General features: G+C 36.1%; 1 protein-coding gene and 2 pseudogenes across 2 annotated transcripts; 2 read left to right on the top strand and 1 right to left on the bottom strand.

Annotated features, from left to right (window-relative positions):
* Positions 1-2,134: 2,134 nt before the first annotated feature.
* Positions 2,135-5,848, bottom strand: LOC122597528 (annotated as a pseudogene).
* A 2,998-nt stretch (positions 5,849-8,846) lies between these two features.
* LOC122597527 lies at positions 8,847-10,273 on the top strand (annotated as a pseudogene).
* Positions 10,274-15,615: 5,342 nt separating this feature from the next.
* Positions 15,616-18,845, top strand: LOC122596257 (sodium/calcium exchanger NCL2-like). 2 transcript variants are annotated; one of them, XM_043768808.1, is made up of 9 exons: positions 15,616-16,048; positions 16,141-16,350; positions 16,438-16,616; positions 16,698-16,843; positions 16,949-17,216; positions 17,433-17,578; positions 17,749-17,998; positions 18,085-18,357; positions 18,472-18,845. In XM_043768808.1, the coding sequence occupies exons 1-9, from the start codon at positions 15,655-15,657 to the stop codon at positions 18,706-18,708; spliced, it is 2,103 nt and encodes a 700-aa protein (XP_043624743.1). In that variant the 5' UTR covers positions 15,616-15,654; the 3' UTR covers positions 18,709-18,845. The 2 variants fall into 2 exon arrangements, with proteins under 2 accessions (XP_043624743.1, XP_043624742.1); XM_043768807.1 differs by having other exon boundaries at positions 18,082-18,357.
* The last annotated feature ends 139 nt before the right edge of the window (positions 18,846-18,984 follow it).

Here is an 18,984-nt window from a genome sequence, read left to right as displayed (position 1 = left end):
CTTCAAAACATGTCTTGAACCTTCTTTAGTCGATCTTGAAATCAAGAATCTGCCCAGTCGGAGCACGGCCGCTCAGACAGCGCGCATCGTGCTTGTGGCCGTGCTACGTGCCCAGTTATTCCCGTACTGTAGACGCTCACACGGTCGACCCTGCGAGCGGCCGCAGTTTTTCTGTCCTTTCCTCAAGTTTTTCGTTCGGTTATCGGTCGACTTTTAATGATCAAAAACTTGTTTATTAGTCTTATATCATCATTTTAAGGTCAACAAAATTGATTAAACACATTCCTAAACACTTTGATTTTTACGTCAAATTTTGGTACTAATTAAGTCATTAAATCGTATTTAACTAAAACTCTTCAATATGGTTTAAGCATTCTTGGATCACTTTTAGATCACCCTTGGAAAGTGTGGCGTAGTTTAACTAGTTAGACCTTACTGTTGGGATGCCTTTGTGATATTTTGATATTGTAAAGTAGGTTGTGATCGTTGTTGAAGTTTGGTTGTGGACCCTTGATGACCGTTGGACATTCTTAGCGTGATGTTAATTTGTTGTAGCCGCTTAAGGTGAGTTTCGTAAACCCTCCCTACTCAATTGAGATTCGGGCTGAAAAGTGTACGTGCTTGTTATTGTCGTTTAATCGATTGATTGATTTCTTGATTAACGTATTGACTTGTTGCTCGGTTATTATGCTTTTGTGTATGAATACTTGTTGTGGTTTGGGTAGTTGTACATACATGGAAGACGGTTATACTTTCAATGAATAGGAGATGTGGTGGTAAGGCTGCGAGTGACCCTATATATAAGCATCAATGATTCCTTGAAATTAGAATCGTAAGAAGTGTATGTGCATTGTGTTGTTGATTGATGGAAAACGTTTTGATAAGGATCGGGACATAGGATCTTGCATGATAACATTTTCCCCCTTAACGTATTATAGATTTGTGATGGTGATAACGATTAAGTCCATGTTGATGGCATAACGATAAGCTCACAATTTGTGGCATAACGTTGTTGTTAATGATATTGTTTAACGTGTATATTGTATATGAATGCTAGTTGTAACGTACGTTGATATTACGCATTTGAAATATATGTAAGTCGTGCCGTGATATTACGCATTTGAAATATATGTAAGTCGTGCCTGGAACGTATTTTACGCATTTGAAATATATGTAAGTCGTGCCTTGAACGTATTTTACGCATTTGAAATATATGTAAGTCGTGCCTTGAACGTATTTTACGCATTTGAAATATATGTAAGTCGTGCTTGAAACGTATTATACGCATTGTTTATCATGTAAGTCGTGCCGGTTTATCGCGCATTATTTATTATGTAAGACGTGCCATTATAATTATAATTGAACGTAAACGTTGACTTGTGTTGATTTGTGTGAACGTGATTAGGTATCCTAATCCTCGTGTATCGTTAATGGTTGTTATCCCGACACACTTATTTCCTGTTACTTATCCCTACGAACTCACCAACTTTATGTTGACGCGTGTTAGTACACTTTTCAGGTGACAGGTTAGCTCAAAGATGTATTGGATGATTGATTGCCTGATTTTGCTAGAATTGGATTTGGACTTGGACTTCTTGGATCCGTGATTCATTATTCCCGATTAGGGTTTATGCTTAGATTTGATCCGGTTGCTTGCACTACTAAATGGTTCGTATGAATTTACTTGATCCTTTTATGCATTTAGTTTACTCTACATAATTTCCATGTCGTGCTGTGCTTTTCCCGTGATACCTCATGATTCTGTCTTGTTGGGGTGTTACAATCCATAGACGAACGGTATTCAATCATTGGGGTGGGCCGTTGGGCCATGCAATAAAATGAACGGGTCAGGTAATTAAGTCACATGTTGGTTTTAAAATTGTTGAGAGGGGCGTGGAGGGATCCTAATTTAATCCCAAATCTTAGGTGGACAGTCTAATTAGAAGCTGCCAAGTAGACTTAATGACATCACCCAAAACTATATATATATAATCGCAGCTTTCCCTTTCAATCGACTAGATAATCAAATTCAAAAAAAAAAAAAGATAATCAAAATTTATTTCACCATATACACTTCATCAACTAATCGACTTGTAAGAAGATCGAAGGCCACAGGTACTTTACATCAGTTCTAGTAATTTTTTTATTTTTTTTTATCTTTGGAAAATTCTGACAAGTGTGTGTTTAATTTTCTTTAACTAATCTTGACAGTAAACCAATGATCGCTATCCTAATCCGATAATATGTGGGTAGGGACTTTTGTGTACATACGGAATTGTACAATTTTGAAATTTTATTACAAAAAATCAACAATAAACCTATGACTATGTATACTACTAGACCTTAACCCGATAGTTAATTCACAGTTAGGGTACTTTCATGTAGTTCTTGTAAATCATCCATGTCATCTTGAGTCCCTTGATCCATGTTTCGAGTGTGTCTAGCACTTTCAGCATTAGCAACTAGGCTAGATGATCGTTTTATTGTGCGTTGGCAATCTTTGATGAATGCTGATATGCATTTGAAGATACTTCCGTGCTCTTGATTAGATTCTTTATTTTCTCCGATGCTGATGATGACATAGATCATGAGAGCAATCGTAGATGTACCTCCGGTCAACACAAATAGTACCCAAAAGCTTTGAGCACTTAGACGCTCTTCTTTATCCGGAGAAGATTCTTCATCAACGCACTTCTGAGAGATAATATACTTGTCTTCGATTTCTTTGAGCTTCCTACTTTCTGTTACATTCATTAGTGCCTTGTTTACCTCTGAAAGTCTTGAAAAATTCTTAGGAAATGCCTGAAGTTATGACACAGTTTGACTTAATTAGATAATAATAAATTAGTTTCAGAGGTTTGATTATCTAAAATACAGTGTGGCTGATCTATGACTCATTTCTTTTTGTGCCACTTTTTGTTCTGGCATGTATGATCTGTTCTAAGTAATTGGGCTGAAATCGCCACCTCTAAATCAAGTCAACTCTTTTTAACATCGGAAACTATATTTTCACTTAAGCTTAATTGTAATAGGAATTTAGAATGAGAGAACTTACGAATCCGAAACCTCCAACTTTGAATGTCTCTCCGGTTCTTATGAAGCTCTTACAGTACTGAGCTAGAAAGACTTTAGCTGCAGGAACCTCAAGAAAGATAGCGGCGATTTCACCACTGTTAAGGGCCTTGGCATATTCATGGGTCGAGTTATAGCTTTTGACCGTGGCGTTCTCAAACTGGAGAACATTAACCAAATAATTGCTTACAAACGATCCTTTGCAATAACCAACAGTGGCATTCATGTTTCTCAGCATATCAACACTGGTTATTGAGGGTTCAAGCCTTTGAGCCGTGAGCATGCTAGCCAAGCTAGCCGTGTAGCTCTGTGTGATAATTAGTGCCACGAACAGCCACATGACCACTGCCATTCTTGACAAATTGCTATGGAGCTTGTCCCCTGTGATAGAAATAATCATTAGTAAAAGGAATTTAAGTTAACATCAGCAGTAGACTATTAGAAGTGGCAAGATGGATGGGTTGAGGGGTTGGGTAGCAGGTCAACATGATTTGAAGTTTGGATTTGGTTGCGCTGATCCACAAACACTTTTGTCTAAAACATTGAGAATGTTAAAGTAAAATTATTCAATCATTAAATTGATACAAATGCACTAAATTTTAATAATAATACCATTAAAAAAAATGTATAGATAATAATCTAAAATCAGTAGATTGATTTATAAGGTTGTTTCCTACAACTACTTAACCCGACCCGTTTAATTTGCCTGGCGTCTTTTAGTTAAACTTTTCCATCTGACCTTTTTGAGATACCTGATGTTTGTAAATTACCTTGCAAAGCAAAGAGTGTAGTAAATCCAAGCCAAATGACGATTCCAGTTTGTGTTATGACCGAGCCACGTAGATCTTCATTATGGCTCCTCTCGATTAACCAAACAATGAAGCCATTGTAGATGGTGACAAGTGCTATTAACCACCACATCACCGAAGTGAATGGCTTCATGAACAGCCATGCCTGGTTTGATAACCTTGATCTAACAGGTACAATCATCTCTAAACCTGATTCAGTAAATGGTTGTGTGAAATCTGCTACATTATGTCTTTCTTCTGTAATCGTTACATCACCAGCTACTGCATCGTATTGCTACAATTGATAAAAAGAAAAAGATAATATGATCATCAGTAATGGAAAGATTTTATTTTCAACGAATGTATGATTGGGAAAATGACTGACCGTGGTATTAACTGTTTTTACCAATTCATCATATGAATCATTAAATGGATAAAGATGATATGGTTGATTCATTTGTGTCATCATCTCCTTGAACACCTCGATTACAAAACCATCGATCTTCCCAGTATCGTTATCCACTTTCACAAATTGCTCAAATAGAGATTGAGCAGGAACAGCGACCCTCATTATCCGATTCTGTGAAGTCTCTGCGAGAATCCTACCACGTCTGTTACTGTTAGCATACCAAGGTTGCACAGGCCACAAAAGCTGTCCAACATTATCCATATAATGGATATAATTAGTTGCTCCTTTGATATCATCTTCAACTGTTTCTGAAAAACCCGATCCTTCAGTCCAGTATACACTTTGATATCGCTTTCCTATCACATATACAATCTCAACTATATTCACCTCAACTGATTTCCATTTACGGAAGTTTTCAGATGAGTTTGTTTCTAACATTTTCATCGCGTTATATCCTTGAACAGCAAAGATTCCGGGTTCTTCATGCTCTTCTTCAGGGTAATCAGAATGGAACTTTTGCCGAAATCTCCTTTTGAAATTTGTGAAATCCGGTGTGGTTTCTTGGATATAGCTTTTAACTCCAACCATGCCTTTCAGTGAAGAAATCATGCTGGAATCAATGGAATGCAAAAGATCCGTGATTGCATTAGTTGCAATCCATAGATAGCCGTCCCCTGTCATTTCCATCTCCTTAGCTGTCTGAAACAGGTGAATGGCAAGTTCTAGAGACGTATGAACTACAAATACTTGACGCTGTTGTTTCTTGAGTACCTTAAGCTCTTCTTCTATGGAAACTGAACTCGATGATAATAATGGTGAGATATGGGTTAACTCTGCGCCTGTTTTTCGAACTGCCTGAGAGAGATGTGATATAATTGATGCCGACGATGAGGTGTCATATATGAGAGTCACTTGACGTAAACCCAAAGATTGTAAAATGGCAGCCACCGCTTTCATCTGTGTGGATTGTGTGGGAACTCCTTGAACAAAGAATGGCCATTGATCGGTTGCTTGCAGTGGAGTTGTGACAGCTAACGAAAGAAAAACAGGAATATCATGATTGGCTTCACTGATAACCTCGGCTATTGCAGACGTTTCTTCCCATGTATGACCTCCTAAAATGGCCTTCACATTTTTTCTCATCAATAAGTTGTTTTGCTGCATTTTCACATTGCTAAAAAAGTTAGCATATAAATATATAAAATAGAATTCTAAAAATAATCTAAAATTAATACAAGTTTGATACCAGTTTATGTCAAAAACAGGAAAATTTACCTGCAATAGCTGCATAAGCAGGCTTGTTACGAGTGTTTTGAAGATATAAAACCGGGTGCTGATTGGTTTTGATTTTCAAGTCTTCAACTGCTAACTCAATTGCCACTTTGGCCTCTTTCCCGGGCCTAGATGTTTGGTCAAGAATCAAACCAATGCGCGTTTCTTTTCTGGGCAAGGTAGCCAAGCTTCCGGTTGTTAGTGTAGCTTGAAGAAGCAAACACGAGAACAAGAAAGCCACCAAAGAAAGATTTAAGTAACTATTATAATTATGTATCTTTTTGAGATTCACTTTTATTCTTTTCATGGATGGATGTATACCTTAAAAAGCTAGTTAATGTATTTTTATATTTGAGTTCATATGACAAATATATATATATATATATAGAATCTGTTAGTTACCAAAAGTCCAATACTTAGCACACGGTTTGATTGAAAAGTAATGAGCAAGAAATTCCACACAGCTTTCATATACTTGTAAGCATGATCTCACTTATTTCTCTTGTAACCAATCATCTAATTATTCCATATATATACATATATAAATACATAAGGAATATTATTTTATGAGATATATATATACGAGGAATATTATAGGTATGATATTCTAGAAAGCCATGCATGCATGGTCTATGGTTTGTAATTTGAAGACATGTATATTAGCCTTGATTACTAATTCCAACTTCATTGCAAGTTCCAACTTTGCAAGCTAGGTTATAATTTGAAGTCCACTTGTATCATTTTCAGTGATGACATTGTCAAATGTCAACTTGCACTAAATCATCCTTGTATTACTGGCCGTTTTAGCCCTCATGAACCGTTCAAACTAGATTTATTTTTTAAGAGTAAATTAATAATATTCCTGTGTGATAGTTATACTAAGGCCTTACCTTATAACGTCCTAAGGCATGCGTCCTTTTGTGCTTGAGGGCTCCGGACGCTATAAGCAGTGAGAGTCTTCGGAGGGAGTCCTTGGCCAAGAGTCCTCACCAAGAAGCTGGAGGACGCAAGGAGGTGGGGTCTGCAACATTATTTTTTTGTGTAATGTATATATATGTGTGTATTTGTGTGCGAGATAAATTATTAAATAATTAATAATGTGAAAAGAAGTTCCAAGAAGCTTTTTTTATAGACTAGGAGAGTCCTGGGTGATGTGATGCTGATGTGGGGAACTCCCTCCTTATAAACAAAGGCCTAACCAACCAGTCTACAAGACTTTGCTAGACTAAACCAAATTCAATGTACAACAGTTGTTTGGTTCCCAAGCAGTAAATAATTTTGATCCAAATTCGATGCGAGAAAATCACACCAAGGTTTAGGTTGGAAGAGTAGAAGAACAAATATATCTATAACAAAAACGCAGAGGGCAAAGGATTAAAGCCTTGCCAATATGACTATTTTAATATGCTAATAAAGGGCTAGTTACTGTTTTAGATCAAGTTTTTTAGTGGATAAAGGTGTCACTTTGGATATAAGATAAGGTCAATAAGTTTGAATCCAAAAACCATTTTTGCAATATATAAAGTTATTCATGTGGACCAATATCATCCTTACATATTGGATATGGACCAAAAGGGAAGTATACACATGCAAACAAGGCCTTTTGATTTATCATCATATATATATTAATATATAGACACATGCAGATTGCAAAAAAACATATAGGCATATACTTCTTCCGTCCAATTTTAGATGTACTATTTGACTTTTAAAGTCTTTTACATTTAACTTTGATTATAAATACTTTTGTTTTGTTTGTACTATATAGTAGTTGATGAAAATTATATCAATGAAAAAATATAATTTAAAACTTCATCCATTCATCTAACTCTGTTACATATCATAAACAATAATATTTACGGATTAGCTGAGTAGAAGATAAACCCAATTCAAATGGCCCATCAAGAAGTTTAAAACTTTGTTGCTGAATCATTGGACTGGGCCGTTGGGCCTTGCAATAAAATGGATGGGTCAGGTAATTAGGTCAGACTTGTTGATTTCAAAATTGTTGGGGGTGGGAAGGGAATGGAGGGATTTTAAATTAATACCAAATCTTAGGTGGACAGTGTAATTAGAAGCTGCCAAGTAGACTAAAATGACATCACCCAAAACTATATATATAATCGCAGATATGGCTGTCAATGGGTTTGGGTTCGGGTTGACAGGTTTGGGTTGGCGGGTTGAAAAACTCCGACCCTAACCCAACCCACTAAAAGTTTCAGGTCAGAAATTTCAACCCTGACCTACAACCCGCCAACCCATGACCCAACCCATGTGACCCGAGAAGCAAATATATATAAATATAAAATGGAATAAATCAACCAATATAAAACTTTATCATTGATGGTGTAAGCCGAAAACGAATGGTACAAAAAAGAAAGAAATATGAGGGTATAGTTAATACTTGGCACAAAGTTAACAAACTTACCGCCTCATCCTACATCACTAATCATCTCACAGAATTTTGAATCCTCATTTTATTTCATATTTGAAGTTACTTTAGGTTAGAAATATAAAAAATGAGAATAGGACGTATGAATTAGTGTAATGTGGAGTATGAACTATTATATATAATTCAATTATTTTAATGATATTGGGTTCGCGGGTCGACCTAACAACCCAACCCGCACCCAACCCATAAAAAATCAGGTTGGTGGGTTGGCGGGTTGGTGGGTCAAAAATACTCAACCCTAATCTGATTTTTTTCGGGTTGGGTTTCGGGTTGGGTCGAAATTGACCGCCATCTTCCCTTGTAGATAATCAAAAATTATTTCACATAATTGACTTGTAAGAAGATCGAAGGCCACATGTATTATTTCTTAACTAATTTGCTTTGATCTCATAGCCATAGTTTTTTTCTTTTAACTAGCACGGTACCCGCGCAATACGGCGGTGTTATGGCGGCGATGATGTGGTGGTGGGGGTCACTGTTGGTGATGGAGGCGGCGTCGAGTGGTGCAGATAAGTGATATAAAGATAATTGATAAAAGATTAATGAAGATATATTAGATAAATGACTGATATTGTAATTTAATCTTTAATGGTATTTTAGATAATTCCTCCATAACTTTTAAAGAGAAGGTTGTTTTATTTATTAAATAATATAAAAGTATAGATTAGGTGTATAGGAGAATTAAGATTAAGAAATAAGGGTATTTTGGGTATAAAAAAATGCTGAATTTCCTAAAATAGAAAAAGTATATTAGGTTTATAGATTTATAGATATATAAATTGCCATCAGTTCTAGTAATTTTTATTTATTTTTTTACTTTGGGAAATTAAGACAAATGTGTGTTTGTAGCGAGATGTTGTGCGTGCGTGAGAATCTGTTCCTCGGAGACATCAATGCAGCGTCACAAGTACTAAATGGAGAAGGTTGCAGCAGCAGCAGCAGTTCGAAACAAGAAATCACGCATATTTTTATCAGTTTTGAGCAAGCCTTGTATAGGGTTTTTCACTCAGTTAAAACCAACTTTTTCTGTTCCCGCCAAAGACATCCGCACAGTATACATGGACGACGGGTGGCCGGGTTGGGATAAAAAGATCCATTATGTGTTAGAGAATGCAGGTCATGATCTGAAGCTGGTGAGAATGGCTGTACCTCTGACAGATACGGAGGATTCGAATTTGCTCGATTATCTGGAAGTTTGTTTGGATTTTATTGATCAAGGTAGGAAAAACGGGTCGGTTTTGGTGCATTGCTTTGCAGGTCTCTCCAGAAGGTAAATTTTTTGAATCCTTATAATGATTTTAGTTTTCTGTACCTTTTTAAGAACACGATTTACGCTGTTCTTGTTGCAGCGTATCCATTATGACAGCCTACCTGATGAGATCTGAACGGCTTTCTCTACAAGGTTTGCTTTTGAAGACATCTGTTTCTCAAGATTTCTTTTTTGATGTGCAGTTAGTTAAAGAGTGTTTTCTTTAGTTATGTTTAAATTATTACATGCATTTTCCCTTGCAGATGCACTTGCGTCGCTACGCCAAATCAAGCCTACTGTTTGCCCGAATGCTGGATTTTTAGAACAGGTAACTGCACATCAAGATTTTTATATCATCATATTTATTTAGTATATTCTTTCTGAAAAAAAACATTTTTTTAATGTGCAGTTGACCATGTTTGAAGAAATGGGCTTCAAGGTTGACCATTCAAGCCCTATATACAAACGCTTCCGCCGGAAGGTTTTAGGTGTGTTCTCTTAGTTTACCCAAGTTAATGTGATTTAAAGCTTGTGTATCATGGCATAATGACTAATTATTATGTTCGGGTCAATAGGGCCAGCAACATTTATGAGTTCATGGGTTCTAGACTTGATCAACAGCCTATGGTGCCAAATGTCTAGGGTAATGCAGAGTACACCAGATTCCAAATCGCTTAGTCAAGCACCGGGTACGCCCTTTTTTCATAAGTTTTGTGGACAATGAGTTATTAATTCTTTACATTTACAAATATTGGAAAGTAGCTCTGCAAAAAAATCTGTGTCAAGCGACTTTTGACCCGTTTTGTTATTGTGGTATTAGATGAGTCATATGACCAAGCAGAGAGAATTGACCCTGCTGACCTGAGTTTGACTAAAAAAGAAGCTTCTATTTTGACCAAAGCTGATCCCATTCCTAGCCCAGACCTGGATCTGACCCGACCTGATAAACCAGATCAGCAGGACGCGTGATGGAAGAGCTCATGGGATGATTGATTTGGATGGAACATTTGTTTGCATGTTTATATCTTTGGTTTGGCTTTTTTTCTAAAGACCTTTGAGATTAAATGGTGAACTAGTTTTTTTGGATGTTTACTTGATTTCTATCTCATATTTTGCTATCTTTTTTTTTTATGGATGTACGTATTGTTGACAACTCTCGTAGATTCTCTCATTGTGAATGGATTGTTCTCTCTTAAGCCAACCCGTATCAGAAAAAACATCATAGATATTATTAATTGTTCTGTGTTTCTGCTAACCTTTGTTGATCTATTTGTATCCAACAAATTTTAGCAAAGTGTGTGGTTGTTAACTTTACATGCCCGCTGATGGCATCTATTTTCAGTATCTTTGGAACCACAGAATTTGCATTGCAGGAAGAGCTTACTTTAAAGCTGCTTTTCTTGGAGAGAAAATCGTCCCTGATTTATCCTGTTTTGCCTTTTCTTATCTTTCAATAAATTAAATCTGCAGTTGTGATTTTGAAACCAGATAATATTATATTTGTTTGGGTATGTGGATGTTATTCTCCAGTTGATTGATAGAGCAGGAGACTTTGTTATTGATGACATTTTGTTTCTGCGTTGTGCAATTTGTAACCGACAATGAGGGTTTTCCGTCTTCAGGTAATTTTTTTTTACTTTCTCTAATTTAATTAATTTATTTATTTTTAGAACGGCTTAATTTTATTTATTATTCTGGTATGTTGGCTGAAAGTTGCCTCACTGATTCACACTTGCATAATTTGTCTTTTCCAGCTTTGAATGCTAAAGAGTATCTTGATAAGCATGCAATACATGAGACAATGGTGAAGGTAACTTTTATACAAATTAGTTTAACAAGTTTCTAACTATATGTTTTCATATAAATTGGGAACAAATAAAATATAAATTGGTTAATGCGTATCTACCTGGAGATCACCACCACCTTTTGGCCAGGAGACCTGGAGGTAGTCCAAAAGAAATTTCAATATAAATGGATGGACGGGTCGCGTAAATAGGTAACATGTCAATATGGTTAAAGACTTAAACGGGTCTATAATATGTGACCTTTTCGATAACTTCATTAAGTAGTTGGTAGATTAAATAAGTTTAACAAACTATTATTAAAATTAGGCTTTAAGCCAATAGGTGCGATGCTGATGAAACTAAGACCATGTACTAATCTTGAATGCACTTATATACTTTATGAAAGGAACTACTGCTAGTGATCATCTGATCTCACTATCATTGTATCTTGATTGATTTTATTGTTTTCTTTATATTTCATTGGGACAAGTATTTAGCTAGACATGTATATACTGGCTGGCACCATTCAAGTTAACAAGTCAACTCGAATATATATTTTTTTATTTTTGAAAGGCAACTCGAAAATATTTTCAGTATATATATAGTTAATCTTGATAGGTTGACCTACTGACCTGTTTGATCTGGAACCAACCTGGTCAGCCTGTTAACCTATTTAACCCGAAAAAATTCAAAAACCTACATCCCATTTGACCTGAAATCAACTTATTTGATCTGGAACTAACCCACCAACTTATCGATCTTTCTAACGTGAAGCCAACCCACCAACTGGACAACCCATTTATGACTAGGTTGACTGGTTGTGGGTTTCGGGTTAGAGTTGAGTTTTTTGATATCAAGTAGGGTTCAGTTTGGGTGCTTTTAACCCACCAATTCAAACACAGTCTGAGTGACAAGTGATAACACTACTTTTAACACCCCGAGCTAGGCTCGAAATACTACTGAAAAGATATAGCGTATGCATGGGATTATCGTAGAACATGAACTATATGAAATAGAGGGAATTCGGTGAATCCAACAACAACAAACAAGTACATAATGCATAATGCAAAATACGGGCGAATGAATCCTGGATCCATGTAAGTCCAAGCCCCAAACTCTAGCACAAACATTAATCAACCGACAAATCTTGGATTCTCTTGAAATACCTGAAAAGTGTACTAAACAAAGTCAACACTAGGTTGGTGAGTTCGTAGGAGCAAATGACAAGGATCTAAATCCAAATCCATTCGCATTATGAACAAAGATAATGAACAAGGAACACACTTACAATAAGTCCTTAACAGGCACAATTATTCAATTTGTGTTGGCTCGTAGCGCAACCTAGACCAACACGTATCCCTTTGCACAAATTATACCAAAGCTAGAACACATGTAATGCACGAGAACACAAAATATGGACATCAACAAGTATCCATTAAGTTCTAAAATGTCAAACAAGTTCATCAATGTTCCTAAATTGTTCTCACGTCATTCAATTCTCATTAAGTACATAAAGTACCCGTTTATTGCACTTGCACACATTGCACCTCAATTTTCCACCCTATTGTCTCAAGTACATCCTGTCCATCAAACACAACCCAACACCATACGCATACATTTCATACGACTTTACATTTAAGGAATCTTAGATGTTTGTATACAGGGTCACCCGCAGCCTTCCCACCACATCTGCAACTCATTAAATGTATCATCGTCTTCCATGTATGTACAACTATCCTAATCATAAATAAAACAATCATACTCAAACAATCCATAATCAATCAATGTCCATCAATGTACTCACATAATGAACTACGCAAGGTATTTAGAATACACATAGTAAACAAGAACAAGTAATAATGATATCTATAAGTATCTAACAAGTTCTATAATGCCAAACATGTCTATCAATGTCCCTCAATTGAACTCAATTGCACGTAATGTACCTCATTGTACTCAATTGCACGTAATGTACCTCATTGTACTCAATTGCACATAATGTACCTCATTGTACTCAATTGCACGTAATGTACTTCATTGTACTCAATTGCACGTAATGTACCTCAATGTACTCAATTGCACGTAATGTACCTCATTGTACTCAATTGCACGTAATGTACCTCATTGTACACAATTGCACCATGACCATCAATGTCCACCCAGAAACAAACACCATGTGTATATACTTCGTACGATACTACTTTTGAAAGGCCTTTGATGCTTATATATAGGGTCACCCGCAGCCTTCCCACCACATCTCCAACCTTTCGAAGGTAATACCGTCTTCCATATATACACAACTAACCTATTAATCAACCAAACATGCACATACAATAATCATATAACAACCACGTATTTACACGTCAACAAATCCATCAATCAAACAATGTCATCACTCAAGACACTCAAACATATGCACAATCAAGTCATGTCATCATCAAGGAAATCAAACGTATGCACAATTGAACTATGTCATCAATCAAGGCAAACACATAATTGCACAAACAAACAAGTTAACACACAAAGGTTGTACACTTTTCAGCCCGAATCTCAAACGAGTAGGGAGCTACGAACTCACCTTGGCTTCCAAGCAAAACGAAAAGTTTATATCGAGTTATAATTGTCCAAAATTCGCCACGCGTCCACAACCTATCAATATATAACATATCGTTGTCAAAGACAACTCAAAACCTAGAACAAGACACTTTGACCCGACCTTTTTAGAAATGTACAAGGTTTCAGACCAAAAGGACTATACCATGAGAAAGTAGACTCTTTTGTGATTCCAACGATAGGTCATATGTCTCGATTGGACTTACAGATCAAAAGTTATGTACGTTTGAAAACTGACGCGCAAAGCAGGCAAAAACTCGCGGCGAGACCTCGCGACACGAGGTGTTGGCACGAGAACACTTCTGATTGAGGGAAACCAAAACTCGCGGCACGAGTCTGGTTCCTAGCGGCGCGACTGGGTGAAATTCTGCAGCCAAACACGAACCAAAACGCTCCAAAACCTCATATTTGACCCAAGGATCGATCTAGGAAGGTTCAAGACATGTTTTGAAGCACAAACCAACATAATTTGACATAAACAAACATAACCCATCTCATAAACTCGAATCATAACATCAAATTCATGCCCAAATCAATTGACCCATTTCTAAAACCCTAATTTAACCCTAATTGCGTTTTGACCCGATTCGTGACCCGAATTTACTTGAAGTCAACTAGAAACAAGTTAATAAACATAAAATGATGACTATGGGATGAGTTTCACTTACCAATCTTACACCAAAAGCTCAAACCCGAATTTGACCCGATTAGAAGTTTCCTTGCACTTTCAAGACTCAATCCTTTGATATGTTATTAAGATGATGATGATGGTGAAAACCTCCAACAAAGCTTGCTTAATCTTCCATTAAGAGGTAGAAATCTAGAGGAAGGGAGATATATGTGTTTGTGTATGTTTTTCTTGGAAGAGAAAAGAAAGAGAGGAAGATAAGAAATGAAATGGGTGGAGGAGTTGGAAGGGGCCGGCCTAGATTCCAAAAAGGGTAGGCTCCCGCTCCGCCAAAGTTGACAAATAGCTAATCGTTAACCCTTTAAATGTCAAAACGAACCCACAACATAACTTAACTTAACGATCTCGACTAACACATGCGTCCCAAATTGCACGACAAATTGATCTATCTGTACACATTGCACTTAATGAACTTCAAATTACACTTGAACTATATTGGCCAACTCGATAGTTAGTTAAATTGAATATATGGTCAAAAGGTCAGGAACCGCGATTGTTACACTACTAGATTTAAAGGTACCGATTCAAGAAGGAATTCCTAACATCATCTCAAGGTAATACGTTCTTGAATATTTCTTACAACTTAGTGTTGTAATACGTACTTATTGTTATTTTCTAACGTATTCAAAAATCTACATCGATCCCAAGTTGAAAAGTATGTCCTTCACGTTTGAATTGATAATATAAATTATTAGAATATGAAGAAGGTTATTTTACCAACTACAACCACTCCAATGTCTAAATTCATATTCCGCATGATTTTACTATAAAGGTTGCTTATTAGGGAGAAAAAACCATGTCAATGGTCCACATAACTGTTTGCATCAATTTTCATCTTGATTACGCGCAGTTTCTTGACGTCTTCCTGTAAAGAATTTAGGTCCAAAATTAGGGACCACTGTAGAATATTCAATGCATATAATACACTTCAAATATGCAAATGATAAACTAATAGACCGTTATTGTTTAACTATATGACAGATGTGATTAGTTTAACAGATAATCTTGGCACGTAGGAGCAGTTGAGGCTTTAACAACCATTGAATATTCAACAGACTTGTTCAATAAAATCAATTAGAAGTAGACACCAAAAATGTCATTTTCACTATCTTTTGGATTTTGGCAGCTGGTTCATTCTTAAGATGATAAAAGAATTGACTTAGTAATTAAAAAGACATCTAGTTGACCTTGAGATATTCCAAAGTGAAAGTCTTCTTGAATTTCTTAATGCTTTCCAGGATCTTTCGTTCATTAATCAACATTTTATATATAATCTTACTTAAAATCTGAGATAATACAAAATCAAACACACCAACCATCATTAAATATGGTTAAGTTTATAAAAACCACATATTGTGCCTTATTTCTTTTTGTTGTGTTTATTGTGAAAGTTACAGGCCGGTTTTTACATTATAGTGCATCTGAGTTGATTTCAGATGGCACAGATGATTCAGCTCAAGAAAATGGATCATCTTTGTTGTATCTCAAGGGAATTGATTATGCTGAAGATCATTGTGAGCAAATGTATGGTTTTTTGCCATGTTCAGAGAATCTTTTAGGCCATTTGTTCCTTATTGTGGTTTATCAGTACTTATTATATCATGGAGAATCATATGTTTCTTCTGGAGGTAAACGGATTTTCCAGATTCTTGGTCCCGGGATCTTCGGTGCAAGTGCTTTCCAGGTCCTTGGTTTCCTTCCTGAGTCATTGATACTTCTTGGTATGTTCCTTCTTTGAACTCAATTTCTGCAGTCCCGTAAATGGACCTCTCTAAATGAGATGTTACATGACTGATTCATTGTGTGTTTACAGTATCAGGACTTTCAAACACTAAAGATGTAGCTCAAGAGTATGTCTTAACTGGAGTTGGCTTGCTAGCCGGATCAGGGATACTTCTTCTTACTTTAATATGGGGAACTTGTGTCATTATTGGGAGCCGAGAATTTGTATCTGAATCTGGGTCAAGCCCGTTTCATGTATCTACCCAAAATCAATACCAAAAACTGTTATCATATATCACTGGTTAGCCAATCTTTCTCGTTTTCCTCTGTTTATTCTATAAAGATATTGCCCTCTTTACTAAAACAATGTGTATTTTCTTGTGTGCAGGTTTTGGTGCAACTACAGATCACGAGACAAGACTTGCAGCAAAAATCATGGTTCTGTCGGTTATACCATTTGCGTTTCTCCTAATTCCAGAAATATTTTTTGGCCCATCTCAGGGTTTCATTTTCATGATCCCCCTGTTTGTTTCGTTTATATTCTTGATCGTCTATTTTGTTTACCAGGTGTTTACTAGTTCCATCTTTGTGAAACATATTATATAAATAAAATGCATTTATTCATTCTTTGAATATTTTCCAATGTAGATGTTTGAGCCTTCAATCCAAAAAAGAAGATTATCGTATGTGAAACACGAAAATTTAGTTGTGGACATATTAAAACACTTACAGGAGTACACTGCAGAACAAGTACTTCTGGAAGATGGTTCAGCAAACTTACCTGCTATAAGACGGTTTGTTTCTTGTTCCTGTAGCTTTTTCACATTTATCCTTTATATTTAATTTCTTGATCCAGCAATCTCGTTTCCTGTTTGATAAAATGGAATAATGACTTGCAGTCTATTTATGAAGATTGATCAAGATGGTGATAGCTACATAACTTTTCCTGAACTAAAAGAACTTCTGCAAGATATCAAGTTCAGGCAGTTTGCTTGGAGCAAGGAGAAAACGATAGAAGATATTATGAAAGAATTCGATAAAGATGCTGATGGCAAAGTAACTATGGATGAATTTGTTTATAGATTCACAAAATGGCTCGATGAGACAAAGAATGCAGTAGATAAGCGGCCATTTCGCTCAATTAAATCATGGAAAGACTTGTATCAGGTGTGTAAACCTAAAATTTGGCATTGCATTAGCTAACTTTTGGCTAATTAAGTGGAAAAGTAAATCAAATTTGTAACTTTGTTTTTCGTCGCACAACTAAGTTGGTTATCATAAATTTAGAAAATGGACTTAAGGTTGATACCTTTTTTTATGCAACAAGTCCAAAATATTATTTCAGTAAATTCTGAAATTTCACAAATGCATCTTTGCTTTCAGATTATCCAACCATGGTTTCAAACCAAAAAGAAAGAAGAAGAGATGATGAAGATCCTGATCTCCGAAATCATAACCCATGCCCAAAGCTTTCCATTGGGAAACTTTTACAATGAAGATGGATCAACAAATATATCCGCAATAAAAAGGTGAACTTTTCTCTCACTCAATAAATAATGTATCGGTACAAAACAACTAATGTAAGGTTTTTAGCAGGCCATTTGCATAAAAGAAGGTCGACCCTTATCTCATTGGAGTTTCAGTTTTAGTATTAGTTTGAAAGATGAAGTCATTTAGTTCGCTTGGTTCACAATTTCAGGTTGTTTGAAAGGATTGATGTCGATAAAGATAATTTTGTATCCCAATCCGAGTTAAAGAGATTGATCATGGAAATCAACTCTCAAAAGACACCAGAGGATGTAGATGAAGCAGCGACTAAAATAATGCATGATCTTGACACAAGTGGAGACCAGAAAATAGATGAGCAGGAGTTCATAAATGGATTTAAAAATTGGCTCAACACGTCCAACTCTGAAATTTCCCCTAAATCACCTGGGATTAAAACTGATGTAAGCAAATTCATAAGCTTCTTTCTTTTTTTGCCTTCTGTTGAAAGTATTCTAGTTAAGTTTGTAAAGTTATCTGTATGTAGAAGCCGTGGGAAAGATGGATGGACGATGGTGTAGACAGATCAAGTTGGGCTTGGACAAAGGCTATAATGTTGCTCGTGCTTGGGATAGCCATGTTGGCACTTCTTGCTGAACCTCTGATACACAGTGTTCAAAGTGTCTCGAGTGCTGCAAACATACCGTCATTTTTCATATCTTTTATCTTGGTTCCATTGGCTACAAATGCGAGGGCAACCATATCAGCCATCAAAACTGCAAGTCAAAGACACAAACGAACTACTTCTTTGACTTTCTCTGAGGTTTGATAACATTAAATGATAGTGATATGGTGATAATGTTGATGCGTTTTGGGTTGTTTTTATTTGATGATTGATATGAATAATGTACATTTTTTGTTTGTTGATGATCTGCAGATATATGACGGGGTGTTCATGAACAATGTTCTTGGATTCTCTGTTCTTTTGGCAGTTATATATTTTCGGGGCTTGACATGGGATTTCTCGGCTGAAGTGTTGGTTGTGCTGTTAGTTTGTATCATCATGGGCTCGGCAGCAAGCTTTAGATCAAAGTTCCCCATTTGGACATCATTCATAGCATACTTGCTCTACCCGCTGTCTTTAATCTTCGTTTATCTTTTCAATAGATTTTAAATAAACCCAAATGAAATACTTTTTCTGTATATATTATATAGTACTCCTTGAATTCATTCGTTTATTCATTGCACTTGATGCTACATGCTTCAATATATGTACAAACATTAATTGGTTGTATAAGAATCTTTCTTCAATCAATATATACAAACTGACACCCATTAGCACCATCCCACAGCTGGTTGTGCATTGGCCTTCGGTTGAATGATGAACAAGCTTGTAATGATTTGTGTGGTCCCGCATTGAATTTATTAAAGCAACTATACATATACCGTT

Source organism: Erigeron canadensis, chromosome 4, assembly GCF_010389155.1.
Source record: "Erigeron canadensis isolate Cc75 chromosome 4, C_canadensis_v1, whole genome shotgun sequence".
Lineage (NCBI taxonomy): Eukaryota > Viridiplantae > Streptophyta > Magnoliopsida > Asterales > Asteraceae > Erigeron > Erigeron canadensis.
Note: the sequence above shows the minus strand (reverse complement) of the source record. Positions and strands in the feature narration are given on the sequence as shown.

What these genes read in the sequence shown, in the direction of transcription:
- LOC122596257 (XM_043768807.1), top strand. Translation starts at nt 15,655, where the DNA reads ATGGTTAAGTTTATAAAAACCACATATTGTGCCTTATTTCTTTTTGTT. An exon ending in TGAGTCATTGATACTTCTTG is followed by an intron (nt 16,049 to 16,140) that starts GTATGTTCCTTC and finishes GTGTGTTTACAG; the next exon opens with TATCAGGACTTTCAAACACT. An exon ending in CATGGAAAGACTTGTATCAG is followed by an intron (nt 17,217 to 17,432) that starts GTGTGTAAACCT and finishes CTTTGCTTTCAG; the next exon opens with ATTATCCAACCATGGTTTCA.